Source organism: Nestor notabilis, unplaced genomic scaffold (assembly GCF_000696875.1).
Source record: "Nestor notabilis isolate BGI_N333 unplaced genomic scaffold, ASM69687v1 scaffold427, whole genome shotgun sequence".
NCBI lineage: Eukaryota > Metazoa > Chordata > Aves > Psittaciformes > Psittacidae > Nestor > Nestor notabilis.
This window is the reverse complement of record NW_009934875.1, coordinates 84,899-105,220: the sequence shown is the minus strand read 5'-3', so window position 1 is coordinate 105,220 and position 20,322 is coordinate 84,899. Positions and strand designations below refer to the sequence as shown.

The following is a 20,322-nucleotide window of genomic DNA, read 5'->3' as shown; positions in this document are numbered from 1 at the left end:
ACGCTGCATGGAGTAGAGGGAGGCGAGGCAGTGGGCCTGGGGAGGGTTGCAGCAAGGGGAGGTGTACTAGGGGTTACATGGTGAGCATGGGGTGTGATGCAGGAGGTTTGGGGCTGCGCAGTGGGTCTGGGGGAGGAGGCATTGGGGATGCAGTTGGGTGCCTGGGAGGTGTATTTGTGGGGGGGTCCTGGGGAGGATGCATTGGCAATAGGAGGAAGGGTCTAGGGAGGGATGCGCTGGAGATTGGAGGATGTATTGCAGTTTCTGGGGTGATTTGTAGTTTTGCTGAGTGGGAGATGGCTGATGAGGGCCTTGGCTGGGGCAGGTCATGGGAAACGGGAATGTGTGTTACTCCAGGGGAAGTGTTCCCACAGAGAGCAAGGGGCTGGAGTTTGTCCGCCTGGACAGGAGGCATGAGCTTTGTCTTCTGGCCTGGAGCTTGCAGTTTTGAGTATGGCCAGTGCTGACCAGAGTGAACCTGCGTTCCAGCTCCAAGCTGGATGCATGCTGTGTGTACACCCATAAAACCCATGGGGCAGAGCCAGCTTCTCTTGCCCTTGCGCAGCCATGTGTTATTGCAGACTGCAAATCTCCTGTTCACCATCTCTGCTGACACAGTGTCTGACACCAGTAACAGCAGTTGTTTATGTGGGAGAGTGGCATGAAGGAAGTACTTGGATGTTTAGCTATCGAGATAAGTGTCTGGTGTCTAGTCCTGTGCAAAGAGGAGTTTCTTTTGCTTTTTACCACTGCTGTGCTACCCAGCCCCTTCTTCTGGGCCTGAGGAACATGGTCAGGTCACCCTCGAGTATTTGCTGTACCTGACATTGGCGAGTCCCTGCTGCAGCAGTTGGAAAAAGTTTAGTAAATGCTCAACTTCTTTATTTACAGTTCATTTCCACCTGTATGTCTCCATCTGAGCAACAGCAGAGTAACATCAAGCAACAGAATAAGTCAAGCTAGTGCTGTTGTGCTGTTGTCTTCCAAACATTTCCAAAGAAGTGTGTTTTATGTGCTGTTGTCTTCCAAACACTTCCAAAGAAGTGTGTTTTATGTGGTTCTGCCAAGAAATATGTCTGTTAGCCCTTATTGCTTAGGGTTTTTTGTACTTAAACTGACAGTGGGATGAGGTAAGATGCTGTAAATCTGAGACCTCAAATTATGATTTCCTAATCATCTGTGTGGGTCAGTACTGCAGTACTTTGGTGTTGGCAGTCTGATTGCTCTGGTTTTGCACCTGTTTCTAGTCCTAGATATTCAAGCTTGATGAGTTCCCTGTCACCTTGACTGGGGAGTCAGCACTTCTTTTCTGTCAAGTGCTTAAAATAATACTGACTAGAATGATACGAGGTTTGTGTGGGATGGAGGGAGATTTAGGTCTGTAACAAAGAATGGCAGACTCCCTGGTTTGGGAAGTAACCTTGCTGCTTGTTTGCTTAAGGGTTTGATTAGAGCTTCACTGCACTTGGAGCTCAAACACTAGCAAAACTGCAGTTGGCAGTGATGGGCAGCTGCAAGGAAGAAGCAGTGTGGAGGCTGTTTATCCTGGCATTTTCCACTTAGCTGTTCTTCCGACTGGCAGCTCAGCTGGCAGCGAGAGCTGAGAGCTTCCCTTGTAGAAATCAGAGGTGAGCTTCTTACTGCTGTCCTGCACAGGAAATTCTTGAGAGGTGGAGCCTACATGGACACTACAGGTACTCTATCCCCCTTTTGCTAGGTGAAACTTGGAGCTTGGTTTTGTTAAGTTTGGTAGAAAGACTTCTGCCACCGCTTGCTCTCTGTGAGCCTGTTTTCCTCTGCCTGGGCTGCCAGCTATTAGTTGGTTTAGGTTAGAAGAGGAAATTGCTGAACAAAATTCCCTGCCTTAGGAGAAATATTGTAACACTAATCAGCTTTTAATTATACATATCAGTTTCTCTATGGTTAACAGCAATTCTTTTTGTTGAAGGAGCTGAAGTTTTATTCTTTGGCTTGCATGACAGAGCAGATCTGCACTTCGTAACATTGGAGGATCTGCAGAAGCACATACCTGTTAAATGAAGGGGTTTAGCTGTGTTGGTTATTTCATGGAACTACTCTTTTTTTAAAATGCTATTTGCATATCTTGGGAGAGAGTTCGTGATTGCAATCGGAACTTCTTGGAAGAGTTCCTGGCTGCACTTACAAAGGTCGTGCACTGAGAAGGAGTTTCTCTCTGTTGATATCCAGTACCTACTTTTATTTTTAAAACATGGTTGAGTATCTCTAAGTGAAATATCTTGATGCGTAGAATTGCTGGTGAAAAAAAACCCCAAATTTGTACTTTGCTTTGTGATAGGTTTTCAAATAGGCATGATTTGGGCTGGACTGTTGGTTTTTCATTAGCTATCTTGGATTTAGGCCATGTACTCAAAAACTAATGTTGCTGACCTGTGGTCTGCGGCCACTTGGTGATCACAGACTACTTCTGAAGGGTTGTCAGAAGGTAGCTTTGAAAAGCAGTCCTGGTGTCAACTGGTGGGAATCAACTACAGACAGTTCACTAAGGGCTTTCCAGGGTGAATGGATTGGGAATTTTCCATATTTTTTCCCCCCCGCTGTGGAGCTGTTTTCTCTCTGCCCACTTTGGGTCTCTCCTTCCCCTGAAACTTCAGAGCACTCATAACATAAGTCAATAGAGGACTCTTGGTGCAGATGCAAATACCGGTTTCCCCTGAGGCTGCTCTTCTTGCTCCTGAATGAGCTCCGTGAATAGAGAGTGTAACAAATTTGTTCTGTACCTCTGGCTTTGAAGTTGGGCTCTTCCTAATAAAATCCTCCAACGCTTCCAGCTCTTTGTGTGAGCGCGTGTACTGATATGTAGATTGTGATACAAGGTCGAACCCTACACCAGCGGCTGTGGGCGGGAGGGTGTACCGCAGAGGCACTAGTGTGCTCGACTAGTCAGCACAGCTAACTAACCTGCCACTGGGACTGGGTAAAGATACCACTCCCTGTCCTGAAAAAGGGCAGTATAAGGGTTTGTCTCGTGTGTTGTCAGTGTCCGAGTGCCTGCGTCAGCAGTGTTCCAGCATGAATCGTTTGATATCTAAGATGTTACTAAACCCAGTCTGGAAGTAGGTTTAATGTGTGTGGGAGATGCTTGTTGCTTAGCAGAGGGAGGTGTTTTGCCTTCATTGCAAATCCTACCCATCTGCTCTGACCACTCGGTAATCCCTCTCATTGGTGTGCTTGTCAGTGTACTGACCTCCCCTGTCCTTGAGTTGTCCCAGTCAGGTAAGAATTGTGTGTGGCTGCTGCTTTTCTCTGCCACTCCTTGGGGGCAGGTGACTATCCTAGCTGGAATTGCTGGGATATTGGCTGGAATTCCTCACTGCTTCCATCATGGATCAGGGAGTTACTGCCATGGGAGCCTGAATGCTGCCCAGGGTGTTGGTGCCACGTGGCAGAGATCTCGGCCTCCAGTGTGACCTGGTGCCAGTGAGGTGGAGCAGCTGGAGATGGGGTATTGTCAGAGGAGGACTTACTTTTCTCCTGAGTGTTTCAAGCTGTTGCTAGACTTTGAGAACAGATTTTCCCAGGCTGCCACTGAGGATCAAACTCTGCTCTATCCCAAGGTCTAAATCCCCACGCTTGCTCAATAAGTTTGCCTTTTACACCATAAAGATACTACTTGTCGTATGAGAAGGTTGCACAGGTGTGACTTGGCCCTCACCAGTGGACCTCTGTGCCATTGCTGGGGGTGGGATGTTCACCACCTCTGGGCTGTATCCTTGACTGACCTGCTGGGAAGCTGGAGCTGGCTTGAAGCCACCCTGGTGGCCTTATGTGACTTCAGAGAAGCTGTCCTAGGAGAAGTCACTCGTGTTAGAAAATGCTGCTCTGCTTTTCTTTTTTCCCTGCAGCAGTAGGAGGGAGGCAGCATAGCACAGTTATGGAGAAAACCCACAGGCCTTTTAAAACAAGCTGATGCGTTACTTTGTACAGACTTGGTAAAGTTAGGCAGCCAAATGTGGGCAGAGGATGTCTAATAGTTTACTGCTGTCACAAGAAATCCATGTAGAGTATGTAGGCACCTTCTGGAAGCAACAGGAAACGTGTTCTCCTGGCCCTTCCTAGCACCATCTTCACAGCTTGCAATAAACTCAGGGTGTCCCCTTGTGCATTAACTCTCCTCAGAGCTCGCCCTGGAAAGCATCTTCTTACGGGTGCTCTGCATGTCAGTTTGACCTGGTGCTAGCTGGCCTCTTGCCCATGAGCTGCCAGCAAGGGCTTGTGGTAGGTATTTTATGATTGACAGGGCAAACAGTGAGCAAAACAGTCGAGCATGTCCCATCCTTTGGTGGGGAGCTGATCCACCATTGCCTAGGCAGACGTTAAGAGGAGCGTGCTGTGCTTTCTGCTGGCACACTAGCCTTGTTTCCTTGTCACAGGAAGGGTGGCTGCAGGTGATCACTGCTTAACTCTGCCTAGCTGTGCTCTGTAGACTTTTAAGTAATATTCTTCTAAGGAACCTATTCTGATGTTGAAGCAGAGGGTGCAGTGATGCTTTTCACTTGTTCTTGATTAATGCAGCTAGTGTGTTTTACAAGTTCTGGTGGTAATTCTTCTGAATCAGTGTTTTCCTCCTCCACTTTTCACTGTCCTGCCTGTGTTCAGAAGAATGGATTACTCTCCTCAAAACTTAGCTATTTCAAATTCTGCTTTGAGGAATAGCATCAGTGTTGGCTTTTTTATTTGAGGTATGTGTCTCTGGACTGAATTAAGAGCTTGCAGTGCAGATACAGCTATTGCTCTTCTACTAGTATAATTTTCCAATTTTCTTTGTGTTTTGTGGAAGCTTTAATATGATTTTCCAGAGGTTTTTATGCTTTAACATTAAAAACATTGTAGTATGTTGCACACATGCGCTTTGCCTTCCTGTGCTTGAAGCTTTCTGGACTTAACCCAACTTTTCTCCTCAATTTTTGTTATTTTTAGAGATAACTTCAACATGCTAATTTCATTTCTGTCACTACCTACGTTTTAAAGAAGGTCTTTGTACAGCCCCTTGTGGCATCTGTGGAGACTTCCCATTTGTCTTGAATTAGCTTATAGAATCATAGAATTGACTAGGTTGGAAAAGACCTTTAAGATCATCAAGTCCAACCATTACCCCAGGACTGCCAAGACCACCACTAAATCATGTCACTGAGGGCCTCACCTAAGAGTCTTTCTGCTCTTAATGCAGGTTGGGAGGACCTGACCCTCTGGACTACGTTAGCATGTACAGAAACCTGGGAAACCCAGCGCTGAATGTTCCTGAGCACTGGCACTACATCAGCTTCGGGTTAAGTGACTTGTATGGAGACAACAGAGTACATGAGTAAGTGTCACTTAAGTTCTGTTGCTGTGTTTTGTGTTGCATTTTAGGGGAGCGTAGGAAAACCCTGTCCTGCCATTCACATTGTTTGAACAGCCGGGTTTCTGCTGAGAATATCCTAGCCCTGGTCTTGTAAGGGGTGATGTATGCCTTTTCTTGGATGTAGAAGAATTACTGTTTCCCCCTCTGCAGGCTTTGAATGCAGTGTATTTCCTTGTCAGTGTTAAGCTGAGTGTGTGTGTGTGTTTGTTTTTAAATTTCCTTTAACTGGTTGGGAATTACTTTTTTAACTGTCTGTCTCATTCTGTTTTTCACTCTTGGTAGTCTGTTATGGTCATACACTTAAATCCTGACCCCTCCCTGTGCATGCTAAATGCCTTCCTCTGGAAAACTGCTGTAAGGGCATTTTTCCTGTTGCTGGCACAGCAGTGTTACTGTCACTGGACTGCCACCCCAGAAGTGCCAGTTTGTGTTCAGAAGCATAAAATTCTAATTGTTTGATTGTCTTTTCTCCAGTAATTAAATTATTTTCTTAGCTTGTTGATGTGGATGATCTTTAGCAGGCATTTACCAGGCAAGCAGCATGATCTAACCTTATTCTTGTTTTCTTTTAATGACCTTGCTCTTTAACTCCAGTTAAACTGAGTAGCAATAGCCAAGCTGTCATGATCTTGGGGCTGCGAACATGGCCTTTTAAAACAGCCAGAAACGGCAGAAGGTTTCTGCTGTTCCTGTTTAGTGAAACTGTCTTTCTGCTGTTTCATAGCTGCAGAGTAAATGTCCTTGATAAAGGTGCAGCAAAGGTCCCAGTTTGTTCACCCAAACTTCTCTTTTGTTTGTCTTGGTTAAGATTCAGCCACCACTGTTTCTCACTCAGGTGCTTCTCTTGAAACAGCAGCAGTCAGGCAGTTTCTTTAATCTTACCCATGTTCTCAAGGCAGTTTCTCCTGTTTTTTCTCCTCATGTTTGTGGTTACAAAACTGTTTTTCAGAAGCGAGTCTCTTAAGACTGGATTTTATACAGGATCCTAGTGTCACAGAGTTTTGCCTGGGGCATGTAACCAACACATCTACTAACAACAAACCTCAGTCACTAGTTGCTGGGGCGGAGGAAAGGTAGGGCAAGTGAAAGAAATGAAGTTAAATCTTCCTTCCCTTGCTTCCACAAGAGACCCTATGGTGAATGTGCAGGCCTTTGTTCTCAGATTGTGATATTGCACTGAAAACCTGACGTTGCCAATACTAGGTGACTGGTGTTTGCCCACTTGTTTTGATGGGACTAACTTTGGACAGAGTAAGTTCTATGCTGTCTTCTTCTCTTTGGTGACTTGGCAGCATAAGCTTTTCCTATGGTGAGACTCTTCTCTCTGCTTAGTCTCTTTCCTGATGTTTCTTTGGTGAGGGCAGGGAGTGGATATGAATGTTTCGGCTGAAGACATGAAGGGTGTCGTGTTTTTATGACTGAAGAAGCAAAATATGTAAGGACACAGTCTCCTCAGCCTGGGTACATGCTTTGACTTTTCATTTCGAAAACCTGTCTGCTAGATAAAAACCTGTTCTTCTGTAGTGAAAGCTTGGGGGTGGAGGAGTGAAAGTATGACACAGGTGGAATGTCACAACTTTAAATAACTTCCTGGCAAGAGAACTCCTAATTCTTCATATTGGCATATGGTTTGATCTGGAAATTTGGGTTGAGATAGTGGAATATACACATGCCTCTTGCTGGTTGCAGAGCACAGGAGTTAAACCCCCAACTCAGACACAGGCTGCAGGTGTTTTCCAAGGCCTGCTGAGTGAAGCAGGAGCAATGTCTGCACCATGCTCCAGGAGGTCTGCAGTCCCTGGATGAGCTGCATGTATATGAGCCTGGGAGGAGGCTTAGAGAGAGAGCTGATGTGCCTTGGCTGGACATTGTAAGCAAATAGTGAACCCTCACTGCTACACTGCTCTGGGGATGTTGGCTGCAGCCTCTTAAGCACAGGCCTGTTTGATGCATCAAAGTGATCTCTATGCCCTGAGTACATGTGTATGTTTCCCCTCTCTCTGTAGCTGGTACTGTGTTCCCAGCTCCACTGTGTCCCTGTGTCACTCACCCTGAGGTGTTGAGCTGTCTTCAGTCTGTCACCTTTATTTTGGCCTCATTCTTGAAGCTACAAAACTTAATATTACACGTGTTGTCGAGAAGGCTAGCTCTGCCGTTATGGTAAGAAGTCTTAATACACAATTATGCATGTGGTAAAGCTGTCAAAACCTACACATCCCTTTAAACACTGAACCTGAAGTTATCGCCTGGTAGGTGAGCACTGTAAACAGGCAGAGAGAAGATCTTCAAAGGAGCTGAGGACTCACCAGCAATTCTTGCTCCTAACAGCAGTTGCTGTTTGCTAACTACTTTTGAAACACAACTGCCATGTGAACTGCACATCTCCAGGCCAGCACTGGGTGCGCACTGCAGGAATGTAGGGGTATTCCTCTGTGTTGAAAGACTCGTATTCTGCAGCAGGGAATTTAATAAAGCCTTTGTTTAAGAAAATGGGTATTGGTCTCTGTTGCGTGAAGGACTTTGGGATTCTGCTGTCCCAGGTAAAGCATGCTGTGGGATGCTTGGCAGGAGCACAGGGTGACAGGGGAGCTGCTTAAATCTTTGGAAGATTTTCTTTGAAGCTGGTGTGGCACTGAACTCTGCTCAGCTGCCCTAGCTTCTGGACACAGAAGTTAGTTTGTGGGTTTTTTGGTTTCCCAGCTCTCCCTGCAAAGAGTAGAGAGTTGGATCTGGTAGTGACAGTCAGCGAGCTTCTTACAACAGGGGATATGCTTCCATGACCTTGCTGTCCCTCCTTCAGAAAGGTCAGGATAGTACATTACCAAAGGTCTTCTTAATTTCCCATCTTTGGTTAATTTCTTGTGGACCTTTTCCGGTAAGAGTACTATCTAGACCAATTACAATGCAGTATTAAATGAAAAACACTTTTTTTATTCTTTTTTGAGCAAACTAATGCTCGATTGGAGGCCCCTGTATTTTTATTTATAATGAAATAGCAAACAGATGTAGCAAGTAATGTGAAAATGTTGACTTTAATTTATATTTTTTAATAAGAACCTGAAAAATCTGAAGCGGGGCTCTCCCTGTGCCTCCTTGTTGACAGATTTATTTTCAGTTAAAGCAGCACTATTTCCTGCTCTGCTTAAATATCAGCTGTACTCTGCTTACAGAACTGGTCTGGCTTTAAGAGTCCACAGAATAAGATGGAAGAAATCTCCAAATTTCAAATGGGGAAACCTTTTTCATTTAAAACCACTCAGTCTTTCATGGTATAATGGCAACCATGACACCAGCTGTGCTGGGCTGATGGTGCTAAGCATCCTGATCCATGACGTCATGACAGTGTTAGGGAACCACAGGCCTTTCAGTGGGATTTCATGCCAAGCTGCTTGCATGGAAATAAGTCTCTCCAGTTGAGCGTCTTGCACAACTTGAGTGGCAGCAGAAATCCTTCTGGGGCGTTTCTGCAAGTTATGCTCCATTTTTAACTTTTTCTATCTGCTTTAAAATCAAAATCAATATGTAACTCTTGAATCTATTCAGCAGGGTTGGAGTAGAGCGATTTTTTTTTTTTTTTTTCACTGTTCCTGCTTTGTGAAGAGATTCTGCACTGCAGTGGTGAGTGCACGTGTAGCATGTGAGCACACTGGCAGGGAGCGTCTGACTGGTGCAGCTATGGGAGAGGAGATGGCTCTTGTGCCCTTCTCCAGCCCTTGCTGGCAGCTACTGCCCCTCAGCAATTTCAGTAGTGAGGAATGTGTCCCATGTGTCTGCACAGAGCAAGATGCCTCAGCTGGCAATCGCAAATCCATTCTTTGGTGCCAGACCATTGGGAGGGCCAAGGCACAGGCACCTGATCCTTCCTGCAGTTTCCAGGCATGATGGTAACTTCTGTCTACATGGAGAATGGATGCCTGAGGAATGCAGTGTCAGCAAGCACAGCTGAACTCTGATTCCATCAGTGGCAATGCCAGCTTCAGCTATTGCAGTGCCATGGTGTGCTCCAGCCCTGGACTGTGCTGGCTCAGGGGTTGGCAGGGCTGACCAGGGAGCAAGGAAGTGGTGTGAGTATTCACCAGACTGACTTCTGTCATTTGCAGTAAGGCCAGCAATTTCCAATTAACTGTTCCTGTAGTCTGAGTGCTCACCCTTTCTGTTAAAAGTTTTAAAAGTGTGTGGAAAATGAGAACCACAATGTGATAGAATTCCTGAAAACCTTGAATAGTCTTATTTATATTCAAATTGCAAGGTTGTAATTCACAGCCACAATAGAAAGCAAAGCATAATTTAAATTATGGCTAGGTTGAGAGATAAGATTTGTATTTGTGGCCTTCCCACATCCTGAGAAGAAACATGCCAACTGTGTTTTGATGTTTAGCTTTTTATGCAAATTCCAATAATTGGGTTTCCTGATCTACACAAACTTCATATTGACAAGAGGGGTGGGTTTTGTTTTCCCTTTTTTTACCCTGGCAGCTAGCCAGGAGCCGAAGCAGCAGCATCCCATTTGCATAAACCCGAAGAGATTACAGCTGCCTTCATCTCTAATACAGATGCAGGGTACCACCCGCGGAGACAACAGGTTCCAACTTGCCATGGTTCTTTTGATTTGCGCTACTTTCCATTTGGATCAGGAGGGAGTGGTGCATGCCGGGATAACGTGTTGTCTCTGTGGGTGGTGCCTCCCTATTAAAGGTGAGGGTAAGCATGGGCCTTTCAAGGTCTCCAGTCCAGCTTGTGTTCTGCTTGCTTATATAGATCCTTGAATGACCTTAACTTGTAAAAGGGCAAGGATGCTTGTTAAAGCTGGGAGGAAGAAAAAAGGAGCGCAAAACTGGATCAGGTAACAAATGCAAGGCTTGCAGAGGGGTGGATGTTTTCTGGAAGGCTTTTTCCGAGTATGAAAGGAGTTTGAAAAGAGTATTTAGAAAATAGCCTGAAAGTTGGAACGAGCTCGCTCTTTCTTTTGAGTATGTGCTGGCTTCTCCTTTGAGTGTGCATGAATGTAGGATGGAGTGGTGCTGACAGCTGTCACTTCAGTGGCCTCTTAGTTCTGTAGGCTTTCATAAATTTAAAAGCTCACTGCCCTGAGCATGCCAGCCTTTAGCCTTAAATTTTGGTATTTAATGGGTCCCTAAGTGCTTTATAAACCACATGACTAAAGCACCACTGAAATATTACACCAAACTCCAAGGTGACAGTGAACGCTTCTGAAATGGTGGAGACTCTCTCTCCCCCTCTTTGCTTTCATGAAAATGCCATAAAATAAGGGGCCCTTGGGAAGAACCCTTAAATTAGAGAGGAGTGGTGGTTGTTGTGGATCTATAGTTCAGGTAAGATTTTGTAGAGTTCAGCATATCTGCATTGGAGAGAAGAATGATCAAATCTGTTTAGTTTGGGAGTTGAGCCTGCAAGGGTTTTTAAGGGTATTTAAACCCCAAGGTTTTCTTCCACCTTTCATGGTGCGCAGTTTCTTTCAAGTGTGGTGTTGAAGCATACTTCACACAGAGGAAGCTGAGGACTTTCTTAAATAATGGCACAGATGAGTAAACTCTTCCCTTCCTCATCCTAATCTAGTTTCACTAAGCTGTTAGCTGTGAAGTTAAAGGACACCTTCTGTGTCAGGGCTGGCTGTGTGGTAGCTACTTCATGGAATAGGGAAGTGAGGTTGAGTTTTGAGGGCATATCTTAAAGTTGAGGGTCAGGAAATAGTGGTTGTCCTCCTGGGTCAGACTTCCATGAGGTGTGACTGTGTTGGGTTGGTTCTGGGGAACAGCCATGAAATTCTGGCATTTACAGTTACTCTTCTGTAACTGTAAAATGTAAGGAGATTCTTCCAGGTCTCCATAACTTCCTGCTCTTGTGCTACCATTGCTTCACCTGTGGGAATTGAACTTTAGACAGTGCACTGAAGAAAAGCTTCTTCTGTATGTGGTGGCTGGAGGTGGAGCACGTGCCCCAGCTAAAGGGAATCACATGGAAGAGGATGTCGGTAAGTATCAGTTTAGGAAAATGGTAGGAGAGATGGGACTTGGAGGAGGGAGCGTGCAAGGTAAGCACTGTCCTCTGGACTTCCTTTTTCTTCCTAGGTCTCTTGTTTGTCTAGCAAAGATTGATCCCAAATTTAATGCTTATTTTTCCAGTTGGCAGAGGGGAGAGTAAGGTTCATAGGATAAAGGAGAAGCCATGGAATTAGGGGGTTCTGTGACAAGAAGATATTTCCTTTTAATTATAGCTTATTTGAGAATCCATCAGAGTCGAAATGAGTAGTTTAGCTGGAGGGGGGGCACTAAGATCTGGTTTTTAATGGATTTGTCTTGTAGTAGGGTGTTTTTTGTGTCTATAAAGACAGGAGTTAGACTGAGCTTTCCCCAAAATCAGGGGAAACAGGTCTCATCTGTGTGGATTCTTTGGTGTCTAGAAATATAATTGCACTTGTACCAACACTTGCTTACTGGAGTGCCTGTAGATGCTTCTCTTCTGTCTGGCTGTTTGTTTCTGACTGTTTTGTAGAAATGTGGTGTTTAGGGGACAACTCTTCCTTTGAAGGACATGATTAAATTTGACTGATGAGTTAAAAAATTGGGGGGGACATTTTAAAGAACCACATGCAGAAGAGTGATCATCTAAGGTTCAATTCCCTCTTTCCCAGGCAAAAAAAAAAAACCAGTTAAACCAAGCGTCATGCCTATTTGCATGCCCCATTGAGATAGTGTCCCTCCAAGGACCGAGGCAATGTACCAAGACTGACGAAGACTTGTTTCTCTGCTGGAGGTAGACCTCCCTTGAAGCATGGTCACCATGGGGAAATCTTTTTCTCCCTCCTCCCAGGCAGACTGCCCTTGGCTTCCAAATGTCATTTGTTGGAGGTAGTTAGCACGTTAATAATATGAAAGATGTAGGCCACCTACAGAGAGAAGTCCGCTTTGTGCTGCGGTATATCTGTGTCTGTGTGTGGAGGCTGTGGGACGAAAGCACACTCAAACTGCGCTACATTTGGATCTTTTTTTTGAGCATTCAGGGAAATTCATTTAACGTTACAGCACGGTAGTTGAATTTACAAGAAGGACTGTTTTCAATAAAAAAAGGAAAAAGATTGGAAGTAGGTTTATAGCTGAGCGTTACTGAAGGCAAACTTCACTTCCTGCTCAGTAGCACATCTGCACGTGCATCCCGGTAAGATGTGCCTCGTCCTGCCATGCTGGGGAAGGGGCAGAGTGCTTAAACTCTGAACTCATCAAACTCGTGATTTCTTTTTGTCAGCAGAACTTCAACATTTATGATCTTGACATATGGCATGAGAGTTGGCCCGAGACAGGGCTTCCTTACTCTCATCTCCCAGCTGGGTTAGTGCTGTATGACGTGGGAGAGCTTGCAGGCTCTGCTCTCCCAGCGAGTACAGCCTGCCTGGAAGAGGAACAACTGAGGATGAAAGTTAGGTCTTCTAGTGAAAGATTGCTTTATGTGATAAAGGTCTGTTTAGGATGTTCTAAAAAGCAAGATTTTTTTCAGTGGGACATGAAGGTAAAAGCATTTTTTGAGCTCTGTGGCCATTCCAGCTGTGAGATCAAAGAGGAGTTGACTTTTTTTATCCCTTTGCTGCCTGGAATAATGATACTAACAAAATGAATGTTTGAAGAGATGAATGCCATTATTATACCTAATCCTCTTTTTCTCCTCAACACAGATTCAGCGTTGAGAACATGCCTTCTTGACTAACACTAGAATAAGTCTATGTTTCTTGATGGAGCAGTGTTTGCAATCAGTAACCACAAATAACCACTGGAGACCGAATTACCAATTTTATTTGAAAATTTGAGCTATTGGGATTTGTCTCCTAAGCTGGAAACTCCATAGTGATTACCGAACTTGGCTGCCTCTCTACTGTCATCTCAATTTTGAATTGAGGCCCAATAGGCAGTGACACCAGGCTAACAAAAGAGGGCTGCAGATCTTTGGTGGTCTCCCATTCAGATGGTATTCCCTTCCTTACACAAAGGGGTGGCTAAGGGCTCTTCAGTGCCACTCTGCCTTCAGGGATGGTAAATAAGGAATAGATCGTCTGGTGGGAGGCATTTTTTGATCACTTGACAAAGCTGGGTAGATGTGATACCACCTGACAAAGGGCTGAGGTTTAAAGGAAGATTTTGCAAGGGCTCTTAAGAACAAAAAGGCACAAATTAAAAAAAAAAAGAGGCCAGAAAAATGTGGTGTTTTTCAGGATATAAGCAGGGTGGAGGTGAAGGGAGACTCAGCCAGTCTTGGGGAGCTCCGATTTAAGCCCAGAGGATAGAGACAAGGGAAGGAGGGGACGGGTGCACAGATGGCTCGTTGTTTTGTGTAGCTCAGCATTCTTGCACTGCTGAAGTGAAGGGCAATTGTTTTAAAATCCCTTTTGCAAAGAGTGCTGTTTGCTTTTCAGCTATCCCTGGTCGCTGAGATGCAAACTGTAAACCAGAGGGGTTGGTCTTTAGCACCCACTTGTGTTGGAGGGTCAGTGCCCTGTCCACGGGGCACAAGACAGTTGCTGGGCTGTGAGGCATTGCTCCTGTAAGGGAATGGAGGAAAGAGTCTGTGCCTGGAAAATACACTGCAGCAGCCTGGGAGAAGGTGACGACAAAAGGATGCACATGGAGGGGTGACGCAGAGCAGTGTCTCACCTGGGGGAACTTCAGCAAAGCTAAGAAATGTGGCCTGAAACTGGCACATACCTCGCCTGCAGCAGTATCTGATGTACAGTATGGTTTTCTTACATCATTATTTTTGGTAGCAAATAATTAGTTAGTATAGAGAAATGTTACCATTTCTATACTGTTATTGTTCCTACCGCTCCAGTTGCACTGGCATAGCTGCTTCCCCTCCTCCTCTGTGAATTGTTGTGGCCTTTCTGGAGTAGGGGCCTTTTTTGGCATAGTCGACAAAAATAAACCATAAAGGCAGCTGTTGTTATGAATAAGGCTCAACAGGGGAATTTTACCAGTAGAACTACAGCAATATAATTATACTGGTAGGCTAGTTACAGTAAATTTCCTCATGAAGACAAGCCTTAAGTTGACATTTCCTAGCTAAGTTGAATCCATATGTGTAACTTTATTACACAAAAATAATACGTCTCTGGGCTTTGAATTCTTTTTTACCCAGAAGAATAACATTAAGCAGAAAAGCAAAGAATTTAGTGTTCAGAGATGGATGGGAGATTTGCTGTAGCAGAGCTGCTGTGATGAGCTGTACACTGAACTCTGTTTTACTGGGTAGGTTATTCCTTCTAAAGCGATCAGGAACGTGAGGAGCATGTTTGTACTTACAGCACATTTCAGTACTGCTTACTTTTTGGTGCAGTCAGTTGACATCTCTCCCAGCTTTACTCCTGTTTGTAAGAGAAGCTGAGCCATTCCACAGTTTCCATAACTGAAACGGTTCGGCTGAGAGGCAAAACTATCTTGCCGCTATTAAAATCTTTAGGGGTAAGCCTGGACCCACTGAAAGGAAGTGAGGAAGGGTGCTTCCTTTCCTCCTTTGTTTGATTTAAAGAGGCCAAGATTTATTTTATCCTCTTGGATCTTATCTTACAGCGGATGGAGCCTGTGTAACATTCACAAGCCAGGTGTTTATTTCTATAGATCAAAAATACCAGCCTATGATTCCTACTTCTGGAAGTTTCCAGTGCTTCAAAGGAACAATATCCTTGCAGGAGAAGCGTAACACTTAAAGGTAGATTAAAAAATACATAGTATACTTCTCATTGCAGCTGTCTCATGTTTCCCTTTTGGGAGTCATTCACAAGCGGTCTGGTGCTTTCTTTTCCCTGGAATTACAGCTTGAGCTGCAAGGGCCTTTCCCCGCCTGTTTAGCTGATGCAGATCTCTTACGGTTCTCATTTGTATGTTTTTGAGTGTGCCCTTTACAACTAAATGAGACTATGTAACAGCTCTGCAAGTAAGGAAGTATTATCTTGATTTCTACAGCTAATGAAGTGAAGGATCAGGGATTGAATCCCGGATCCAGCAGGATACTCGGGTGCCTAAACCTTGCTTGAAATCTGTTGGATTTGGATCAGGCTCCTAAAAGCTCTGAAATACCTCTTATGTCTCAAGCTCACTTATTGTACAGCTGAGAACTTAATTGTATGAATTTTATGTTCTAAATATGTGCTCGAGGGTGTGCTGAAGTTGTCTTGCGTTTTCTTTTAGAGTATGTTCTTTAGCCAGCAGGAAAGCAATGGGAGACACCAGTGTTTATATTCTGTGTAACATGTTGGAGCCCTGATCCTTGCTTTGGACTTCTAGGCAATGCTGTAAAAAAATTAACTGTAGCTGTCAGTGTAGCCTCTGGCTTTGGGTTTTTCTCTTATTCTTTCCATCCTCCCATACTGCTTTTGAAAGCTGCTTTTGTTATGCGAATGGGTTCCTCCCAGCAGCTGCAGAACTTTCCACAGTAGGAGCTAGGAAGGAGCCAGCAGACACTGCAAGGAAACTTGGTGCCCTTTTCCCAGCTGCTCACCAACACAGCAATACAGTCCTTCCCTTCCATGCTGGCTCAAACTGGCCCTTTGCTTATGTTCTCTTGCCTGATGAGGTTGCAGCTGAACCCTTCAGTGAAGTTTGGGGGTGTGTTACCATTCCCTGCTGGCTACGCAAAAAACAGTATGTGAGAACTAAGGATTCAGTCCCAGTGTGAAATGGGATCCATGAGCAGATGGAAGGTGGTCTTCTTCCCTAGTGCACTATATAGCACAGTGACTGCATGCTTCATTTGTAGAATCACCTCCAGCTCAGGCCAAATGAGAGCACTGTTCTACTGGACCTTGTAGAAATGATGGATAAGTAGTTCTGAAGTGCAGCATAAATAGACAGCTTAAGTAAAATGTTAAAGTACAGATCTTGATAAGTTGTGGGTTTTTTCACTAGTTCCCTGCCTTTTGTTCTGTGAAAGCAATAGCAAATCGTTATTGTACTCCTACCTGTTCCTTCCAGATCCTTTCAGTAGGCATTAAGATGATGCAACTTTGCTCCAGCTTCCCCCGGCCATTGCAGTGAGACTGTTTGCACTTTCCCTGCGGAGCCAAGTAGTGCAGCCTCACTTGCAGTGCTAGCTGTGCTTGCAGCCTGCTGCAGGTGGTGGTTGAGAACCTGCTTTCAGGGTGAGATGGGTTCTGCTGGCTGTGAGGTGGGAAGCCTGGGTGACTCTGTGGAGAAATGTGTGAGCCCCTGCGCTGAAACTCATGGCCAGTCCTCTGTCACTTGATTTCAGGTAGTTTGGATTTTGGTTTTTAATAGTGTTTTTGGAATCATGAAGATGAAATGGTTTGATCTTGTCAATTTAGTTATAACTGTAATCGGAGATCAAACCATCACCTACTGGTATAGCTGTATCCATGCACCATAAAACAGAGAAAATAAAAAGTAAACTGCCCTCATGTGGGCATCTTTTGCTGGGATGGAGAGTGACACATCCCATGTAACCTCCTGTTTCATATTTTGTAGTTTTAGTCATTTCCCATTTGAAGTAGTTGTCCATGCTGCACAGAATGTGGAGTTCATTTCCTAGCTTTTGTGACCTTGATAGTTGAAGTATATAAGCATTTCCTATATATGACAAGTGTGTCACATTACTCTTTGAAGCAGGGAAATGTCATTAATTTACATATGGGAATCAAATTCTGAAATAGCTTATTGAGGAGGATGGGACGTTTATAGCAGACAAGGGATTCAAACTTGGATCACCCAGATGCTGGTTTAGGATTTTAAGTCTCCTGAAGTTTCTTGACTTCATAATGAAGCAGATAGATCCCTTTGGCCATTACAGCCTCTTGCCCTTAATCAGTGTGCACTTTTCTTATATGTATGACTATGCTGACACTCTCTAGAATGAGACGATAATGCTCCCAAGCCTCTAGAGCTCAAAGCAGTTAACCTCCAGCAGCTAAGTGGGATCTTATACTTCTTCCAGATGTTACTGCTTTCGTGGCATGGACAGCTGAACCTCAGAATCAACCTCTAGATTGCCTTAACTTGCAGCCCAGCACATTAAAATGACCTGAAAACTGACGGTGGTTTACTTTACCATGCTAGGCTGGAGGGAGCATAGTTCAGGAGCTATTTCCCCATGTGATTGGGCAAGAGCTGAGTATAGTAACCGCTTTTGTCAAAATGAGTTTAACTAACTCATGCGTTCATGAATTATCAGCTGTGGGTCCTGCCAACTTGGTTTTGGACACAGGGTACCAGTAGTAAAAGTTCATCTCTTCTTGTCTCTGATGCTTCATCACTTGGGTTTGAAGGAACCTCTGAAAGTTTCTAGTTGATGCCTGCTCAGAGGGCCAACTTCTGCAGCCTCCCCAGATCCTGTTCAGGGTTTGATCATCTGGAAAAGATTTCCAGATACATGTAACTGGAATCAGCCGTTGCCGTTTTGCTTTTCATCTGAGAAAGGTCTGGCTCTGTCTTCCCTTTGCCTTCCCAATAGGTCATTAAGCCATAAGATCCCCCCCCCTCCTCTTAGCTGTCTTTTATTAAGGCTCAATAAACCCAGCACCCAGCCTTTCCTCATATGATGGAAGCAACTATGGTGTGGTCACGTTTTAATGACACTTGTGTGTCAAGTGCTTCTCACGTGTCAGACTGATTTAGGTGTCTAAAAAGTGGTCAGTCTGTCAGGTGTACAAATACATACATTCCCATGCAGTTCTCCTGTAGTTCATGTGACACTATCTCTCATAAGACAGTTGTGTCTGCAGAGTTAGGAGTAAGGTTAATGGCTCTGTAGTCAGAAAGTTTAGAGGAAAAATCAGTTTATCTGTTGTATCAACATTCATTATTTTATAGAATCATAGAACTGCTGGTTTATAGAAACCATTTTTAAAAGCCAAAACCTGAACTGTGAAACTCCAGGCTTCAGGGGTAGGCTTGTCACCAGCTGAGTTTTGAAGAAGCTGAATAGTAAAATGTGTGAAATTGGTGTTGTGTATGTCTGAGTGAAGTCTCCTCTTCCCCCTGTGCTCCATAACAGCACTTTACTCTCTGGATGGTAGCTCAGTGAAGAACATCTCTGGCTTTATACCGGCCAGCACAAATTGACTCACAAATTTTACTCAGATCTGTCTCAATGCAAGTCTTCTAAGCTGATCCTACATTAATATTTTGGAAAGCTGACAAACCTGCCTCCAAGTAACAGCAGACTGAGTGCCTCTGCATCTGTTCAGGCTTAGATGTTGGAATAATTCTCTAAAAAACAACTTAAGTCTAGAAACTGCTGTTTCTAGAAAGGTTTTCCATTTGGCTGATGGCTTAGACATTCGATATCATGTACTTCAAGAGCAAGCTCCAAGCAACAGCTTTGGGTGTAGTCATAGACTGATGTCTCGAGCATCATATGTCACTTTCTGGCCTTGCTTTTACATAAACAGAAATCTTTGAGCATGTGGTTTTTTGCATTTGCCTTGCTTATGCATGAAGCTTTTCCTTATATCAAGCTATGAGGGAGTCTAGTAAGATCCTGTGTGCAGGTTTGGGATGGTGAGAGCTCATGGAATTTCCTGTCAAGCACTCTGAAGAGATAACCATCTGACAACCAGATTACCACCCCCTGATTCTCTCAGATGTGTTTATGCATTTTCCTTTAAAATTGATGCTTTTTTCAATGCCAGGAGACAATCCAAGTGAATATGTGAGTAAGCAGGTGGGTTTTGGTTGAAATAACTTTTCTGGATACTTTTTAAGCCTTTAATGTAGGGGGGTGCTGTGCCTATTACAAAACTGCTTTGCAGGAACATGCCATTGGGGCTCTCAGATGAGACTTTCATATTGTTTGACAGCTGCGCTAAAAACAACCATTTCCTGTTAGCCAAGATGCTCAAAGCACCAGGTAGGGTCACTTTTTTTCTTTTTTGCTTCTGAAGCTCTGGAATCTGACAGTCACTTGCTTATAGCGGGAAGACATTGGATAGTGCACCTGGAGCTTGAATTCACACAACTGACTCTCCGCATAGTCTTGTTTGGGGCACATCAGCTCTTGCCTGATGTCTTTCCTGGGAGATGGAGACAGTAAGGTGTTCAACTCAGTGGCTGTAACAGCCTGCTGAAGGCTTCTCTGGGGTTTAGAAGGCTTCTGTTCAGGTTTTAGACAGAGACCACCTTTCGTGTTGCTTGTTTGTACACAGATGTGGGCAGTGAAATATGTGTCTTGATTTTTCTCCGAAAGGACCTGTGAAGTCAGCTTTTTGTTAAACACAAGTCATCTGTGTTGCTAATAGTTTTATCTTTGCTAGCTAATAGGAAAAGCTTCTGGGATATTTACTAGCTATGCAGTCTTAAAACACTGTTGAGAATTGGGCCTTGAAGTACTTTAGTCTCATCAAGCAGAGTGGTGGGCACTGCCCATCAGTTTGGTTTAACCATCTTCTCGAGCTTCTCAAATGTCCTGATAGGCTGATATGGAGTACTGAAAGCTATGGATTGACAGGGTTTTTTAAGGAGTAGGGTGCACCAAGTGGTTCATCCCTCAAATCCGTGCCTCTCCAGTTAGAAGCAAGGATGTTGTGTGGGAAGCGTCATGTGCTTTGCACAAGTCCTGGTAGATGACATCAGGTTGTGATAACTGCTTTTGCAGCCTTCAGAACAGAATCAGAGTAGCTTACCAGAGACAGAGCAGGAAGATTTGTCTTTGAAGAAGATGTGGGGAAATGCAATTAGGGAGTTGAAGCAAAAGGCTCCTGAAGTGGTTTCACTAAAGTAGTGGCGATGGAGCGGAAAACTGAAGCTGGGACAAGTGGGTCCAGAGTACTGTAAGCCTGCCCTCGCTTCCCCAGAGAGACTTAGTTTATCTCCCTGGAGCTGCTGGAAGTGGAGCTGTGATTTCTGAAAGCGCAGTCCCGACTATCCCCAAATACCCTGAAAGAGCTGTCTTCTTGTTCTCTGGCTGAAATAATAGTAATGAAGGGC

The 20,322-nt window shown here is 44.4% G+C and overlaps 1 protein-coding gene across 1 annotated transcript in view; it reads left to right on the top strand.

Moving 5' to 3' along the window:
- Positions 1-5,216: 5,216 nt before the first annotated feature.
- The window catches only part of SUFU (suppressor of fused homolog (Drosophila)), an 83,631-nt gene continuing 68,525 nt past the window's right edge, over positions 5,217-20,322 (top strand). Inside the window, exon 1 of the mRNA XM_010017539.1 lies at positions 5,217-5,344. Within this exon, the coding sequence (XP_010015841.1) occupies positions 5,244-5,344 (101 nt within the window). The 5' untranslated portion in view covers positions 5,217-5,243. The remainder of the gene's footprint in view (positions 5,345-20,322) is intronic.